The 18,986-nt window shown below is 40.7% G+C and overlaps 1 protein-coding gene across 3 annotated transcripts in view; it reads left to right on the top strand.

Moving 5' to 3' along the window:
• PRKN (parkin RBR E3 ubiquitin protein ligase) overlaps window positions 1-18,986 on the top strand; it is a 602,317-nt gene that overhangs the window by 515,191 nt on the left and 68,140 nt on the right. For all 3 annotated transcript variants that reach the window (XM_088666303.1, XM_035108599.3, XM_088666302.1), the window contains one exon: window positions 4,158-4,307. In XM_088666303.1, coding sequence (XP_088522429.1) covers window positions 4,158-4,307 — 150 coding nt within the window. The remainder of the gene's footprint in view (window positions 1-4,157; window positions 4,308-18,986) is intronic.

Below are 18,986 nucleotides of genomic sequence, written 5' to 3'. Positions count from 1 at the left end.
AGGAAATTCTTGTGTCAGGAGCAGGAAGCCAGTGGTAGCCCCTGCTCTTGAATCTACACTAAGGTAAAGGTAAAGGGACCCCTGACCATTAGGTCCAGTTGTGACTGACTCTGGGGTTGCGGCGCTCATCTCATGTTATTGGCTGAGGGAGCCGGCGTACAGCTTCCAGGTCATGTGGCCAGCATGACTAAGCCGCTTCTGGTGAACCAGAGCAGCACATGGAAACGCCGTTTACCTTCCCGCTTGGAGCAGTACCTATTTATCTACTTGCACTTTGACGTGCTTTCAAACTGCTAGGTTGGCAGGAGCTGGGACCAAGCAACGGGAGCGCACCCCGTCGCGGGAATTCGACCCGCTGACCTTCTGATCGGCAAGCCCTAGGCTCTGTGGTTTAACCCACAGTGCCACCCGCTTCCGTGAATCTGCAGTACATTCTTCCAAAAGAAAGAAAGAGGACTAACCTGGGAAAGATCAAAGCCTGTAATGTGCTTCTAAGTTCTTCCCAAGAGAATGAGTTCATAACCAAGGGACTTGCTGAAGGTGCTTGCTCTGCTGAACCCTTGCATGCATGCAAAGGTGAGGAAGAAACTATCCCACACAATGATAATGATTTCTTGGATGAGGTATTTGGTCACTGAGCATTATTAGTATCAGAGTATATGCTATTTCATCTGCCTCCTGGGCTTCCTTCCAACCACCAGCTGTTCAGTGGGGAGCAGCTGTTAGGAGAAGGGACTTTGATGTGCAAAGTGCATAGTTGTACCTCTTTCCTCTGCAGGAATACCTGATACAAGAAGAATAAAGCATGTGGGGGAAAGGTCTCAGCCGAGAGGTAGATGTGTGTTTTTGCAAATATGCAAAAAGTAGTCATTTGTTTTGTGATTGCATGCTTGCAAGCTTCAGCATGCAGTTGCATTTTGAAGTTTGAGGCCTTAAATAGCTGTAAGGCAGGACTCGAAGTTCAGCTGTGAATTGACCTTATCTGTGTTACTCTGCTAGGATTACTGAGCTATGTTTGGCTTTTGTACAGTCAGCACAAATAAGGGATGTTGGAGAACCCAACTTTTTGGTTAAAGTCTATGGAGAAAATGGAAAATGAAGTTGTGTGGTATTATGAGGAATGAAAAATGTGCTTCAGTTTTCAGGAGTGAGTGTGTGTTTGTGTGTGTTAGAGAGAGGGTGGGAAGGAAAGAGGGAGAGAGAGAGAGATTGTGTGTTTCTGTGGTGGGAGACTGTCCCCATCCACTACTAGGTTACTCACAGCAGCTTCCCAGAGGGGTAATGTACCAGTAGCTTTTGGCTCAAAAAAGGTTCACTACTCCTGAACTACAGTATATCTGAGAGTTTTCTTTCATTATGGGCATAGGGGGTCCTAATTATTATCATCCAGATTACATCTTGAAATAATTTGGGACAGTGACACCATGTTTTTGGAGAAGAGCAATAAATGTGTTTCCCTTGCCTTTGAGATATGCTGTTCTTTGTAAGATGTGCTATTACTGATATCCAAACTCCTTTTCCATTCTTTTTCCTTCCTTTATCTGGTTTCTTTGAGTGGACTTAATAACTTTGGATCTCCTTTTTGTGAACAATAAAGGCAGAACATATTCTCAAAGCTTTGTGCAGATATGATTTAAATATTCTCAGTGAGTTGTATAAATTAAAAATGTAGGAAATGTTCCCATGAACCTTTTTAGCAAAATTATCTTTCTACTAAAATATTATTCTAATTTGCTCCAGTTACGTTTACAGTGAGTAAAAGCCTGCCCCACTTAACTTATTTTTACAAAAGAGTAGTTTTCAACATTGAGGCTTCAATTCTATACACACTTTCGTGGTGGTAAATCCATTTGATCTGTGTGGGACATACTGCCAGTGATTCATCTGGACCAACAAAATATGCAGCAACCAATTTCTCAAATATATCTTTCACTCTTTAAGAGAGGGTTTTTGAAAGTTCAAGCTTATAAATGAAGACCTTTCAGGAATCCTTGCAGGTGTGTGAGCTTATGGTATTTTGGATTTTGAGCTTTTCTACCCTATTGGTTTGTCAATGGGTTAATTCAGAGAAATGTAGGGAAAGTGAAAGTGCTACAACAGATATGACTGTATTGCTTCAGTTTTGTAAATATCTTGCTTCTTTGAATGTACAGTGGTACCTCGGTTTAAGTACACAATTGATTCCAGGGAGCTGTTCGCTCCCCGAAATGTACTTAAACGGAGCGGGGCTTCTGTGCATGCGCGCCACGCAGATCGGTTTTGCGCATGCGTGTGCCGCGGAACCCGGATGTAAACACTTCCAGGTTCGCGGAGTACTCAAACCGAGAGTACTCAAACCGCAGCAGACGTAAGCCGAGGTATGACTGTATAGGGAGTAGGATCTAGAGATCTTTTCCACTTTCTCCCCTTCTTTGCAATTTGGGAATTATGTGCAGTTCAGTCTACACTTCCCTGCTTAATTTAAATCCTGATCTGCACATGCAGCAGAATAAGTTGGAAATAATGTGGTTGTATCTAGAGGTGGTGAAATGGAATGTGCTGTTTTCAACTGCAGGTGGGTACCTGCAGTTGAAAATAGTACATTCCATTTGCCCACCTCTAGATACAACCACATTATTTCCAACTTACAGTGGTACCTCAGGTTACGAACACGATTCCGGGATGCAGTTCGTAACCCGAAATGGTCATAACCCGAAGCGCCATTTTGCGCACTGCAGAGTAAAACGTGTGAATGCATTTAGCAGGATCTTTTCTTTTAGATGCACCTATTTAGTTGCCTTGGGTAGCACCAAAAAAAAATAACAAAAATAAAAAATCTTGACAGTGCTATAATATTTTAATGATTTGGCATGATTTCTATACTGAGCTAGTAGAAAATGTCAAATTCCCTGACAAAATACAGCTTTCCCTCCAAATCAAACCCAGTAAATCAATTTTCTTGCTTATAACTTACAAAGGCAGAATTGATTATTTTTTAAAGTATTGTTTGTACATGAAAAATTAAAAAACAAAACAGCAATGCCCTTTATATCACACTGGAAGCTTTTTACTTTAGGTGCAGAATGATAACAGAAATTTTGGCAGCTCTTTAGCTGCAGCATGTGTGGCGCAGACTTTTAGATGTGTTTGAGATAGACTTGCACTTGCACTATCTCCCACCTTCAACCATACTCTTTCTGCTCTGTCAAAGCATGGGAGACTCTGCAGAGCTGTGGTAGCTGTGATTATCAGCCATTCTGTTCAAGAGGAATAGCATGGCTGTGTTCTAATATAATTCGAAACTATGAGCTACCTCTTCTGCTTTGCCGTGGCCATAAAGAGGGGATCAGAAGCTTCTACTTTCACTTTAGATTAACAGTTTAGCATGTCATCTGAACCCAAAACTTTGACTAATCTTTACTGTGGTTAGTTGAAATAAACCAGCTTCATAAACTATCGGTCAGAGCTGGGTAGTTTCAGCTAACCATAGTTAAGATCAGGCATCCCCAAACTGTGGCCCTCCAGATGTTTTGGCCTACAACTCCCATGATCCCTAGCTAACAGAACCAGTGGTTGGGGAAGATGGGAATTGTAGTCCAAAACATATGGAGGGCCGAAGTTTGGGGGTGCCTGGTTAAGATTAACCACAGTTTTTCCAGGTTTGGACATGTTCCAGTTTGCACAGCACAGTAAGCCAAACCATGGTTACATGTATTAGTAACAGAGGAACAGAGGAAAGAGCTTCGCAGTGACCCTATGTTCAGACAACACACTGAACCAAACCTTGGCTTGGTTTCCATGCAGCGCCACTGAGCTAAAAGAACTGAGAAGGAACACAGCATCAGGGAACTGTGGGAGCCTGCACATTTGTGTGTTTGCAGTAAGCCATGGTTTGACTTCTCCTGTGTGAACAGAGCCTGTAGCAAGCAATGGTTCATCTAAGAAAGAAGCAAAAGTTTCTGGGCTACTGCAGAAACAGAAACTGCACAGCTAGCAGGAAAGAGGCAAAAAGGGACATCTCTGAACTCCAAATCCTACTTGTGATGGGCTCAGAAACCCTTTACAACTCAGATGCAGCAAGGTGGTTTTTCAGCCTCTGGTTAACTGGATAAATTAGTGGAAGGTGTGTTTGAAATGTTTAAATGCTGATAAAGCAGCACAATTTTTCTCCTTTGCAGTACAACCGTTACCAGTGCTATGGTGCAGAAGAGTGTGTTCTGCAGATGGGTGGCGTCCTTTGTCCTACCCCAGGATGTGGAGCTGGTCTGCTTCCTGAACCAGAAGTCAGAAAGATTGTGTGTGAGCCAAGCAATGGAATGGGCTGTGGGGTAAGAAAAATTCCCAGTAGTTCTATGACTATCAGTTAAGGTTGTGAAGTAAAGGAGGGGTGGAGGGGGATATCTGAATTTCTCTGTCTCACTGGTGACTCTGAGCTGCTCTTCGTGGCAGAATGAGCAGATCCCAATAAATAATAATAATAATTCACTGCTGCAGCGCAGAAATGACCACTTTGTCATGTAGAGTATGTCTGTCCCAGAATGCTTTGCTTTAATTGGTTTGTGAAGTTGCTGATCTAAGTAGTTACAGTGAAGAGTGGAGCTGTGCAAATGACAAGCCAAGAGCTTTGACTCTCTTTAAAACTCCCAGCAGTCAGCAAAACGGTAAAGGTTCTGGAGCCAAAGGATTTGTTATAAGCAGCACTCTATTTAAACAGGTCTGGGGAGGGACAGGGTGCAAAAGAGTCAAGTAAGTAAAACGATGCCATGTGTTTTGAGCAGATCGATGAGGAATAATGCAGATAACATGACGGTACCAAATGAAAGCTCGTTTTAAATGAATGTTGTCCAAACCAAACAGAGAGATTGGCTCTTCCCTTCTTACATTAGCAATACAGTGGAACCTCGGTTTATGAACACCTCGGTTTATGAATTTTCGGTTTATGAACGCCGCGGACCCATCTGGAACGGATTAATTCACTTTCCATTACTTTTAATGGGAAAGTTCGCTTCAGTTTATGAACGCTTCAGTTTATGAACAGACTTCCGGAACCAATTACACCCATGTTTCAGTTTATGAACGCTTCAGTTTAAGTACTCCGCGGACCCGTCTGGAACGGATTAATCCACTTTCCATTACTTTCAATGGGAAAGTTCACTTCAGTTTATGAACGGTTACTCCGCGGACCGTCTGGAACGGATTAATCCACTTTCCATTACTTTCAATGGGAAAGTTCGCTTCAGTTTATGAACGCTTCAGTTTATGAACAGACTTCTGGAACCAATTGTGTTCATAAACCGAGGTACCACTGTAGCTCTGTCAGACAGCAGCACCTTCCATTCATCAAGTATGAACAATGGGGCTATGCAGCAGAACCTTTAGATAGCTGCTTTGGGCTCTGGATCTCAGGAGTCACCAATATCTTAAACCTAACCCAAACATTTAGAGGGGGAAGGCGATCCAGCCACTTCAGGGTGGGTGGGCTTGCATTATTGAATACTCCTCAGCATCAAAGTCTCTGTTCATGGAAAACTAGCATGTCAAGGTTTTTATCTTGGGCTTGGCTTTCTCATAAGCAAACATTTTTGTGTGTGGCATGTCACTTTTAAATGGTGGGAAATTCCAAACATACTCATCTCATATTCCCTGCTTGGGAACAAGGTAAAGCTGAAGGAGACAAACCATGGCTTAGCTCTCAGCAGCAGAACTGGAGGAGGAGTGAAGCAACCACAATCTCTCTGCTTTTGTGCTAAGGTACAGTTTGCCTTAGAGTTCAAACTGAGCCATTAGATGCAGGTGTTGTGTTCATGGATAACAAATATATTCCTAAAATAATGTTCTTTATTGTAAGGGACGTATGATAGCCCTATTTAAATGACCCCCCGTTGTGTTACTCTTTGCCCTTTGTGGAGCTGCTGAATATATATTTAGGAAAATGATATTAGACAATGTGTATCCTCTATTAGGTTTATTTTGACTCAGATTTAGTTTTGAAAATATATATTTTGCATGCCGCATACCTGAGAGTGATTTCCTGGCTTTGCTGTTGGCTAATCCTTTTTATTTTCACTCATAAAAACAATAATTTGGTTTCCCATGGGATTACAATTGCGCATTGTTCTTCCGCCTTCATTGCTATTCATCAGACCAATCTTTCTCGCTTTCATAGCTGAGATGTAAAGCACTGACGTCTTTAACATGGGAAACCAGCAAGAAAATATGGAAGCTGTTACACTCTGTGCCACCTAGCCTGACTGCTGAAAAAGCTGGAGTAATCAAGGCTCATGAGAGCTCAATAAATAAAGCACCTTTGTCTTGTTTTGTACTAGACTAGCATATTGCTTGCTATATATCAAAGGGATGTTTACTGTTCAAAGGGGAAGAAGTTCCATTCCTGATAAGGTTAGGCCTGAGTATCAAGGAAGAATACATGGTCTGCCTATTACAAATGCTATTTTATCAGGCACATGTGTAGCTCACGCCCCTATCTGTATTCACAGTACTAATTTTAATTTGTTGCTATGGAATGAAAGTGTAAAACAAGAGGTTGAATAAGATTCTTGGAGACCTGTGGAGTGTTCTTGATGCTGGCAGGTGTTGCTGCTGCAATGCAATAAGAGAAAATTGCATCTCTAGATTGTATGCAGTCAGCATCCAACACAATATATAGGTGTATTTCTATGCACAGTGAATCCATTTTTGTGAATTCCAAATGCAAACTGATGTGATCCACGTCTCCTGGACAAATGTGCCAATGAATACATAATTATCCTTTAGATTTCACGCTTCTCTGAATTGTGATATATTTCTTGAATCAGAAAATTACCCAAATGCATTAAGAACACACATTTTAGGATAAAATGCATGTATATGTTGGGATAAAAATTGGTTTTGTGCATACTTTGTTCCCTGGAAAAGACCCTGTTGGGAAAGATAGAGGGCACTAGGAGAAGGGGACAACAGAGGACGAGGTGGTTGGACAGTGTTCTTGAAGCTATGAACATGAGTCTGACCAAACTGTGGAAGGCAGTGGAAGACAAGAGTGCCTGGTGTGCTCAGGTCCATTGGGGTCACAAAGAGTCGGACACGACTAAACGACTAAACAACAACAACATACTTTGTAGTAAAAATACGTATTTAAATGCAGATTAACATTGGAATGGATTTGACTTGTGAATGAACACATGCAAAATTGACATGGCCTGGAAATAGATGGATCGATCCCAATAGTGAGACTGTTCAATTCATTTGTTGGCCCATTTCTCAAATCTTCCTTCAAATCTGCTTACAGTACTTATCTAGAGAATAAAAGCAATTTTCAAAAGTAACCCAGTTACCAATCCACCTAACAGTTAGCTCGTCCAGCCCAGCCCAGCTTATTATTATTATTATTATTATTATTATTATTATTATTATTATTATTATTACCATCATCACCATCATCTGTGGGGTAATGCTAATGTTTAAGTATGTTTAAGCATGGGGAAAGAATTCCTTAGCCCATTTATAAGTCTTTAAAGTGCAAATAACAAGGGTATCAATTCTCAAGTAGTAAAATGAAATAGATTTCTCTTTCCTTGTGCTTTGCATTCTCTACCCCTGATTCATTTTGTTCCAACTCGCACTCTTAAGAAAATGTGCTATAAATATATTATTATGGCCAAGGTAACATTGGAGGATGTTGCTGAGATTAAAGAGCTGGCTCACAGCAGAATTGTTTCAGGACATCATGTTGTGACTTTTTTTTTTCAAGGGGAATGAAAATGAGACCGACATTTTCCATTATTGCTAAATGCTGAGTTGCTAGCATTATGCCACAGGCTTTAGGGCGTAATCATATATAGCTTTCTTCTACTGAGTGGGCACTCTAGCCTGTAGAAAGTGGAATTCCATCTTGTTGACACATTATGCTTCTCTTTCTAAGCAAGTTGTTTCATTGCTAAAATATGACATGCTTCTCTAGGATAACTGAAATACTCTTTTCTGGTAATGTCTAACATGGTTTGCAGTGATCTGTAAGAAAACACTAGAGCCTTCAACATGGGCGAGTGTTGATAAGCCTTAATGTCGCCCTCACTTCGCCATAGTGCAAAGCAATTAACATGCTATACCACTGCCAAATGACATTATTATTATCTCCAGTGTATGTGCCATGCTGTACTCAACCCACTGATCCTGTGGCAGATGTAAAATTCAGATGTCAGATCTGACAACGTATAGCAGTCTGAAACCACATTTCCATTATTAAGAGTGTAGGTCATATTAATTATTCTCCTTCTGAGAAATGGCAAAACACAGTTTAGATGCTGAATGCATGTCTGCTTCTGTATTTGGATTTAAAATTAGTAAAAAAAAAAAAAAAACCAGATAATTTTAACTATACCTGTCAACTGGACCAAGATTTATAGTTATTCCTAGTGGTGTTTTTCCACCAGTATGGGTAAGATGTAGACAGAATGGAATGGAATCTGTAGAAGTTGAAAATAAAGCTTCAAACATGCCCCAAGCTGTCTGGATCTGATGGGAGTTTAGTCCAAATAATCTGGAAGCCAGACTGGTGAAATCTGATGTATATCTTTTAAGCCCACCCACATACATATAGTGCATAAGTTTCTAGGTTGAAGGATGTAATCGTAACTTAAGTAATTCTGTATCTCTTACCCATAATATTTTACTGCTACATTTGCTTACTGGAAGCACTGCAAAAAGAAATACTGGGCAGTTAGAAATAGTTGTTTACGGGAAAGAGGGTGATCCAGGCATGATGCAGGATACAGTGAACTTCCTTTGGAGGTGGAGGCTGTGCGTGCATGCAGCCTTTGCACACACTGTCAGGAACAGTGTGACAAAGAACTAGTTCCACAGCCAGAGGCTGCAGCTGGCTGGGTTTTTTGCTCCTACCAACCTGGCAGTTCGAAAGCACGCAGGGCAAGGAGATAAATAGGTACCGCTCCAGCGGAAAGGTAAACGGCGTTTCTGTGCACTGCTCTGGTTCGCCAGAAGTGGCTTAGTCATGCTGGCCACATGACCCGGAAGCTGTACACTGGCTCCCTCGGCCAGTAAAGCGAGATGAGCGCTGCAACCCCAGAGTCGTCTGTGACTGGACCTAACAGTCAGGGGTCCCTTTACCTTACAACCAAGAATTAATTCATGGCAGAGGGAAAATACATTTCAGGATAAAGGCATGAAATTGGAACCAGAAATGCAGCTAAAGCCGAAGTCCAATGCCCTGCCATATTTTTGGAGTGTGATCTGTCTTTCCATTTTTTATAAGCTTTCTAATCTCATTTTGCTGATAGCGCCCAGGTCTTAAATTAGAGATCACTGGCTGGGATTGCAGTCTTCTCAGAAAGGTTGTCCCCTTGCTGACTTCAAGTACTGTCTAAAGATGCATAGCACTTGAAGCTACCTAGAGGAGATATGCTGGTCTCTGACTGTAATAAATTATCTACCTACCTACCTACCTAGAGGAGCAAGCACGTCCTCTTCCCTGTGAGGTCTTCAGGGGTCTTATGGCTTCTGAAGCATTAGAGACAACATGGTGGGAAGGAAGGATAGCTAAGCCATATGGCTAGGTGAGAGAAATTTTCAGTGGGTGAAATTGCAATATCAAAGAGAATTCCATTAACAACAACAACAACAAAACTACCTGTGGGCATGTGCTCCTTCTCTTCATGTGAAAGATGTCAGTCAGAAGAAGTGAACAGAAATGCTGGGGTTCAACACTTTATATTATTATAAAAATGCTCGAATTCTCAAGAGAATCTTTCCAGGGCATAAAGGGGCATTTTCTACTCTCCCACTGACAGTGTATCATATTCAACTGACTGCATCTGAAAACAGATAAGGCAAATCAAGATGAATCTAAAAATTAACATAATTGAGGACAAAAGTAGTGAGCTTTTGCTTTGAACAAAGAGGTGCATCACCGAGTCACAGAAAATGAAACATTAATGCAATCAGCTGAGGCTATAGACTGACTGGGAGTGACAGAGACCAACGACAGGATCCCAATTATAGAACAGCCTTATCTGAGCAATCATCTACAAATGTTTCACATGTGAGCAGGAATAAGGCACATGGTCTGAATGATGAATATTGCTAATAATAAATATAAAAGAAATCTATTGAAATCTAACTAAACTTCTCTAGTGCATCACACAAAAGGCATTTCATAAGGAGTGCTTTGCATTCATCTTACGCTATCACTGTATGCAAGAGCTATTTAAGAAATGGAATAAAGGTAGAAATACAAGATAAAGAGGAGGATTAGAGTGAGCCTATTGACCCAGGATTCATACATAGCTGCCAAGTTATCCCTCTTTTACAGGGATTTTCCCTTATGCTGAATAGGCTTCCTCGCGAGAAAAGGGAAAACTTGGCAGCTATGGATTCATAGTTTGTGTTTGCTCAAACTTTTGATAAGACAAACACAAAGAGCGATCTCCTTGGCTGTCACTTAATCTTTTGAAATGACCCATAAGACAGTTTTACAATGCATTCAGATATAATAAGATTATAGCGGCTCATAATCAGACAGAAAGGCCCCAAATGGCACCAATTAAAGTGTGGCCTTAAACACAAATGTATGTGGGAGCCCTAAACGAAGGAAACTAAGCCCTAAAACCTGGTACTTCAGGAAATACTGGCCCATTTCAGGCACTATGCCGCCGTGAGGGAGAGCAGAGATATATCTGCTAGTTTTCCCCACCCCATCATCCATCTCATCACTATGCCTCTCTCCACTGGACTCTAAACGTTGGAGGACAAACACCTGTAGCAGGATCCCTGCTGCCCTGTACTAGCCTCGCTGCCCAGCAGTCTCCCTGCCTCAGCTGACAAAGCTGGTCTCAGAGGTGGTGTTGAGGACTCCCAGTCTTCTGGTTCTGGGAGACTTCAACATCCATGCTGAGGCAGCTGGTTCTGGGGTGGCTTAGGACTTCATGGCCGCCATGACAACCATGGGGCTGTCCCAACATGTCACTGGCAGGCCATACTCTGGACCTTGTTTTTTCGACTGGGCAGTAAGCCCTGCATGAAGTCTGGGCAGATCCCGGTAATTAGCCTCAGCCATTTGCAGTTCAAGTTTCTTGAACTTATTTCAGACATATAGCTTGGAGTCTTCAGCATAATCCTAATTCTAATAATCTCATGAAACTTGTGCTATACAGAGATGCCCTCCATTAATTTTATTCCTGTGTATGAGTTGTTAATATTATGTGAACAACCTTGGTTATTCTTTTAAAAAAAATATATATTCTGAACTATACAGCCCAGTTACTTTCCCCCTAACAGATGCGATGCATATTTCATATTTGAAGTTTTAAAACAAAACTACAGAATTATCAGATTGTGAAAAGAGCATTCATTCAATTACTTACTTGATGGGAAAACTGTTTTTCTTTTGTATTGGGTGTAGGAGGCTTATGTAACTTCAAATACCTCTCTGAATTGAAGACCAAGCATTAAAAAAAGAAGAAGCCTTCACTTTAAAAGAAATATTTTGGAACTGTTTCAAGTGGCTGAGAATAGACTTAGAATAGAAAATGTGTCTCAACCTGAACAATAACATTTCTGCTGCAAAGCTGTATTACAAAAAGTAAAGGGAATATCATAAAAAACTGAAATGATCTGTGAAAAGAAAATAAAGTGATCCAATTAAACAAGAGACATCTCTAGCACATAAAAGGGAATGCTCTGAATTGAAAACAGGAGTGTGTTGTCGAGGACAATGGGCAACTGTATTTCAGATAGAAGCATGAGAAATAATAGACAACCAGATACACTTTGGACATAAAATAATATCCTACAGAAGACGTGACCGGGGGGGTGGGGAGAGGATTCTGGTGGGGATAATATATCCTTTAGTAGCGTCCTTGGCTGAGGGCAGTGAGTCATGGTTGGATAGTCATATCTCGATTAATTTCATTTTATCCATACATTTCTCTGAAATTAAATTTTGCTACCACTAGCAAGTCCCCTACTTCCAAGACCTTTTATGCTAAATCAAATAGCAGGCAGTGTGACGACTGAGAGTATCTGTTCTGCTGGTTTTTAGATTTGATACAGTTGAAAATATACAGATCACCCATTTAAAAAATACTAGAGTCCCACATGCTCTCCTAGGATCTGTTGTGAACAAGGTTGGACAAGTTATTTGTTCATGTGGGCTCAGTGCTAGAGATCTTTTTACCAATTGCATTGCATTCAGAGGACTCATTTTCCTCACCAGGATACCAGTTTTCACTCTTGGGCATCCCATTGCTTGTTTGCATGACATGGCACTTACTTACTTGGAAAATTCATATCCCACCTTTCAGAGAATATTTTTTCAGAGCAGCTAGCATAAATTTAAAATAATAATAATAATAATAATAATAATAATAATAATAATAAATAATTTATTATTTATACCCCGCCCATCTGGCTGGGTTTCCCCAGCCACTCTGGGCGGCTTACAACAGAAAAAATGAAATAAAATAATTAAACATTAAAAGCCTCCCTAAACAGGGCTGCCTTCAGATGTCTTCTAAAAATCTGGTAAACATAGTAAAACAACCTGAGAAAATAATAAACACCGTAAGAGCAGTGGAAAACAAAAACAATGCAAGCCAGATTAAAAGCAATGCATAAAAACCCAACAGCTAAAATATATGGGTGAATAAAAAAAGTCTTCACCTGGCCCTGAAAGGATGTCTCCTTGAGGCAAGTCAGGGAATCAGAGCTGAAGGTGGGGGGAACAAAGAAGGGTCTCAAAGAAAGATACTGTAATAGTAGCTTGTCAGATATGTGTTGAAAGCATTTAAAATACGCCAAACCCAAACCTTTCAGCAGCCAGAAGTAAATTAGAAACCAGCACAGTTGTTTTCAAACTGGTGAGGTGTATTCCATATACCTGGTACCAATTATCAGTCTTTCTACAGATTTTGTACCAGCTGCAGTTTCTAAGCTGTCAACAATGTAATGGTGGAAAACATGGTTTATTGACAGGTTTGATCAAATCAATGAGAAAATAGCAACACATGCTCCGTTTTACAGTATGTCTGTTTCAGCAGCAATATTGTAAAAGCCAATTTTTGTAAGGTTGCAAATTTAAGCCGCACTTTAACATTTCACAGTCAGAATTGGGGGGGGGGGGAGAGCGAGGCTTATATTCAGGCCAATGCGGTACTTGAAAGTTAACTCCATCAAAATCAACAGAACTTACAGGAAAGAAAATCTGTGTCAGATTCCTGTTACTACTATTCCAGAAATCTAAAATGTGGCTAAAGCTCACCCTTTCTCAGAAATCCCGCATTACTTTTATAGTGTCACCCTGCCTCTTGACTATGAACAATGTAATGGTGGAAAACATGGTTTATTGACAGGTTTGATCAAATCAATGAGAAAATAGCAACACATGCAGAACAAAATAATAGATTTATGGATGCATTTTTGCGATATGTGCTAAAAGATTTCACCGTTCAGGGGAACCTGCCACTGTTATTGTATTGCTTCCCTTTCAAGGAATGTGATTTGTCCCAGTGGGGCATAGAATTAATTATTAGCAAATGATCACTTATATTATTTCAGTCAATAGACGTCCAAACAGCTCAATCTTCATTTTCAGTGTGACATGTAGCTATTGAAAATTGCATTAAAGTACATTGACACATGGCAGAAACAAATTGCCCTCATAACATTTATAAATGCTGCTTGATTATAGAAATGTTATCTGTGTAATTTCAACATGTTGGACATTACTACAGGAAAAGAGTTGTGATTTCCAAGTATGAACGGATTATGCTGATTTTCCACACTGGAGGCAGGGTGGGGCGGGAATACTACCTCCTGTTCTGAACATTTTCATTGACATACTTGCTGGGAGAAGGAAAGAAAGCTCCCAAATAATAGCTGGGGGGGGGTTCCCCACCACTTTCTGTTTGTGACAAGGGTTAAGAGGTACCTTTGAGAAAGGACTCTGTGTTTTCTTCTCTCTTTATCTCCCTGTTTTTGTTTTTATTTAGATTTGTTTCTTTTATCTTACTGTATTATGAAAAAGCTTTCATAAAATCTTATGGGACGGAACTAAGATAATAGCAGAAAAACTTTGTAAGCAAATTTGCATTCAAGGTGTGTAATGGACACTGGCTCACTCTTGGGAGAAGAGATGCGGGTGGCGCTATGGTGTAAACCACTGAGCCATTGGGGCTTGCCGATCAGAAGGTCAGCGGTTTGAATCCCTGCAATGGAGTGAGCTCCCGTTCCTCTGTGCCAACTCCTGACAACCTAGCAGTTCGAAAGCATGCCATTTTTGCATCTTTGTACTAATACAATGGTGTGCCTAGTCCTAAACACCTGTGGGTAGCACAACAATTTGGAAGGTTGTACATATGGAGTGGTTCAAAACTATCCAAATCCTCCTCCTTTATCTCCCTCCTTTAATGTTTCCAGGCAAACACACTATAAATTTTTAGCAGTCCACACAATAAATGAAATCAAAATGTCATCTTTTAAAACAAACAGGAATTCTTGACCCCATATGATATTAATATATTACCATCGGATATTACCATGACCATTGGTCATGGATGATGGAAGTTGTAGTCCAAAACACTTGAGGGAAACTGAATTAAGAGTGTCTGATTAGGACTGGGGATACTCAGCTCAAATCTTAATTTACCCATGAAGTTCACACTGGGTGATGTGGCAGTCACAGCCTAACTTGCTTTGGAGTGTTGTTGTGAGGATGAAAGAGGAATAGACCAGCACCCCTGCTACGTATTCTCAGCTCACCTTTAACTATAATCACCTAAGAAAAGAAAAGACAGGCTTGTCAAAATAATAATAATATTATTTCTCTCTTGAGGAAAGAATTCACACTTATTGACAAGTGGCATTCTTGTCTTCCAACACTGCTATGGTAACGGTGCCCAAAAGAACCACGTGGATGAAGGCAATCACTTGGTTTCTTCCCAAAAATAATGTTACCCATAGGGGTTAGTGGCTGTAATTTTAGATAGATTGTCTTTCCCCCCATATGGCTTCTTTCCTCCAACTCCCCTTACAGCAGCCTTGCCTTCAACACATAAAAAATATTACTTTTTAAAGTGAAGAAATTGTTGGTATTTGTATTCAGGAAAACTTTTTCATGGCTTCTCAGTTTAACCTTTCCATCGACGTCCTCTGATTCATTGCAGAGAAAGATAAATGTTCTAGAACAGTGTGGGGAGAACAATTGAGTGGTTTTTTTGCCTGGGGGGGGGGGTTTGGTTGGTTGGTAGAATATACAAAAAAATCCTTTACTGAGGCTCTTCTCGCAGAGCACAGTTTTTGGGCTGCATTTTATCTTGTGTTTTGCAGTAGAAGCTTTTATTATGAGTATAGTGTTCTTCCAGTAAAAGGGGACCATAGTGTTTTAGTAACATGCTATTACAGTCACGACTCTGTCATCATTCTTCATCTGAACCATCATTTCCCCCCAATAGTGTTCACACCTTTTGCTATGTATTGTCCTGAAGATCTGTTTTGAAGTAATGCACAGAAGGAGGGGGTTATTATTATGTCGGCTTGGGAAACCTACTTCAGATCTGACTTGATCAAGGCTGTCTTCAGAATAGGGTTTAATTTGTAAGTGAGGCTGAGGCTGAGCTTCCTTCACAAGTCAATAGCTAGCTTATTGCTGTCTCCAAACTAGACATAATGACAGCAGCCACATTTGGGTTTTTTTCCTTATTTGCCCAGGTAAAACTGAGACTGGTGGGGATCTGGTTAGAAATAGAGGAGAAATTTGGTTCAGTTTGCATTCATAAGCAACCCTACCTAATTTGCAACACCTGTTCTCTTGAACAGCCTTCTAATATTGCACTGCTTTTGATACTTGCATTTTTTTTTGTTTAGGCAAAGCTACCCAGATTGGTAATTTGTGTTATGTATATTTGTTTTTAAACCTGTTGGTTTTATCTAGAATTTGATTACTTTATTAAGTCTGTTTGTTTTTAAACTGCTTGTAGGGTTTGGTTTGGTTTAGTTTTCTAAATTAAGCAGTATATAAATCCTGTTAAAATAAACAAAAAGTGACTGAAATGACTCAGAGCAGGGAGGTAATAGGAGGGCTTAGTTCTCCTCACCCACATGCCCTTTTAATGTGAAAAAATGACTCCTCTTCCCTTTCTACATGAATGGGGCCAGAATATGAATAAAATATCTAACCAACCTCTTCATATCCAACTGGGCCCTAAGATTGCACTATTTTATAATCACTTTTAACCCAGCATTCTTTATCTGCTGTCATTGAGCATTGTGCTTGTGATTAATTGCAAAGTAAATAATATTTTGAAATATTGAGTACTCAGCAAATCTACAAGCTGTTCTTGAGACATTTAGCAACTGAGGTAGAGGCTCAATGAGGGAAATTAAAGCTATCATTGATTTCCAACAAATGAATTGGCATCTTAGTACTGATCAAACTGTTATGTTCTAAATGCCTGGATTTTCATTGTGGTCTGCCATGGGAGTCATATGTGGTGCCTCACTTGGTCTGAAAACCTTTCCTGTACCAAGTATGACCTGACTATTTTTGTCCCTGCTGCTATTGTTCATTTTTCTCTCTACTGCATCCTTATGATTTGTTATCTAAGTTGATCCCTTCCTTTATTCTTGGTGTCCAAAGCCAGCACCTCCAACCTCTATTGTTTATTCTAATTATGCAAACTTCTACTGGCTTCCTAAAAACAGACTGTGGTATCTTGTTTTTAGGTGTTTTGAGGGTTGGCAATCTTGCAGATGTTTATGAGTGGCAAAAACTTGCTTTAGATCAAACAGTGGTTTCACACAAGCATTTATAACATCCAACTACCTATGTAAACTATGCAATGGTATTTCACTGACATCTGTAACTTTGGTTAATTATCATGAAATGAGTGTCCCAGTATCCCCCACTTCCCTGTTTTCCAAGCTGCTTTGAGAGCAGCATAATTGGTTCACTATTTACAGAGCATCATAATTGGTACACTATTGGGTGACTTTCCATACAATTTGAGCCACCGTTGAGTAACTTTGGAAATGTCTACCCTATGGCTGATAGTCATGTGATTCCTCTTCTGTTGAATAGATCTCTGTTGTTTTGACCCATGCATCAGCATAACCCTGATTTAAAAAAGAGTGGCTTCATCATTTTAATAAAAACTAATGTGACATATCTAAGACCGTGTATCTGATTAAGCCATTGGTCTGCTGCCTGTGAAAACTCAGCCCTGTAAATCACTTAGTAAATCAGCACAGTAAATCTCTGACCCATCGCAGCACCTGTCTTTTTGCAGTTGTAGATTAGGAATAGCCTTTTCTACTAATTCTGGAAAAGACGCTAACTGCAGGGTGGGGTGGGGGTGGAGAATGCATTTTGAAAAGCTATGCACACCCACAGACATGTCATTGTAATTCTCTGTAATGTGTAGCACTGCTTAGAGAGAACTACTAAAGCTTTCCCTGCCTTTGCTTCCTAGGTTTTTCTCTCTGTGACCGTTTCTTGCTACCTGGATATGAAAGGCCTGCCACCTAGTGTTATTACACCTGTTTCTGTGGTTGCTGCTGCTGCCATTCTTCCTTCCAAGCTTTGCTGCAGTCGTGCACAAGCAAAAGCCCTGTGAATTGAAACTGATGCTCCTAGACAGTACAATGCTTTCTGCATTTTTCATTTTCCCACTCTCCTTGGTTTGGCTATTTACTGGAAACACCAGCTTTGCATAGCCCTAAGACAGCGAGAATGTCTTATGTTGTCTGCTTCTAGAAGCTGTTGCAATGCCCTGTAGGGCATCCTAGCTGTTTGTCCTAAATTGAGATGACAGTGTTGCTCATATTAAATTGCCTTCTTGCTTGGCTTGGCATGCTGGGATCCATATCTATTAATGCAGGAGTGTCCAAGTGTCCTGCCAGGAAAGCAATTTGTTCCCCAGTAGGGTGTCTGTAAACCAGCTGGTCTAGGAAGCCATCAGAGGTGATGTTAGGGGCAAGTTGTGTTTTTCTTGATTTAATGGAAATTTTTACTGATCCATCTCTGTCTTTCCCCCCAGAAATTGTCGCCAAGGCAGCACATATCTATCTCCGGTCACCTCTCCTCCCTCTCTTACAGTCCTGTCATATCTTGCTGGTGGTGAGACAGCTTTCACAGCCTGAGCCTCATAATAGACACTCTGACAACAACCAACGTGCTATTAATGGATTTGGGGGTGGGGGAGCTGAAACGCCCTAAAGAGATGGCATAGCTTTGGAGCATTCCTGTTAACCATCAGCTTTGAAACTTCTGTTCAAAAACACAGGAAGCTTGTCTCTTAGCTAGAGAGTTGAAGTATATGCACAAGCATTAACACAGATAGGCAATCTCATTTAACCTCAGCGGGATAACTTGTGGGCAAGTCTGTTGGTGGTCTTTCAGATCCCGTAGTCTTTGCTAATTCCTGAATCACAAGTGTTGCTAATGTACACAGCCACTAGATGCTTATTTTCAACATAAAATGGAAAAGAGAAGAAGTGGAGAGAAGGAAAGAGATGACTATATGGATTATGGCTGAGATTTCTGGGACTTATATTTTGTGAAGGGTGTGCATAAGCAGTCACATTACCATATCCATTTAGTCTACACATTAAGAATCAGAGAGCAAAAAGCATGGATGATGAAGACTGTACTAACCTTTCTTGACCTTGATTGTTGTTGTTGTTGTTTAGTCGTTTAGTCGTGTCCGACTCTTCGTGACCCCATGGACCATAGCACGCCAGGCACTCCTGTCTTGCACTGCCTCCCGCAGTTTGGTCAAACTCATGTTCGTAGCTTCAAGAACACTGTCCAACCATCTTGTCCTCTGTCGTCCCCTTCTCCTAGTGCCCTCAATCTTTCCCAACATCAGGGTCTTTTCCAAGGATTCTTCTCTTCTCATGAGGTGGCCAAAGTATTGGAGCCTCAGCTTCACGATCTGTCCTTCCAGGGAGCACTCAGGGCTGATTTCCTTAAGAATGGATAGGTTTGATCTTCTTGC

This window comes from Zootoca vivipara, chromosome 3 (genome assembly GCF_965207765.1).
Source record: "Zootoca vivipara chromosome 3, rZooViv2.hap1.1, whole genome shotgun sequence".
NCBI classification, from domain to species: Eukaryota; Metazoa; Chordata; class Lepidosauria; order Squamata; family Lacertidae; genus Zootoca; species Zootoca vivipara.
Note: the sequence above shows the minus strand (reverse complement) of the source record. Positions and strands in the feature narration are given on the sequence as shown.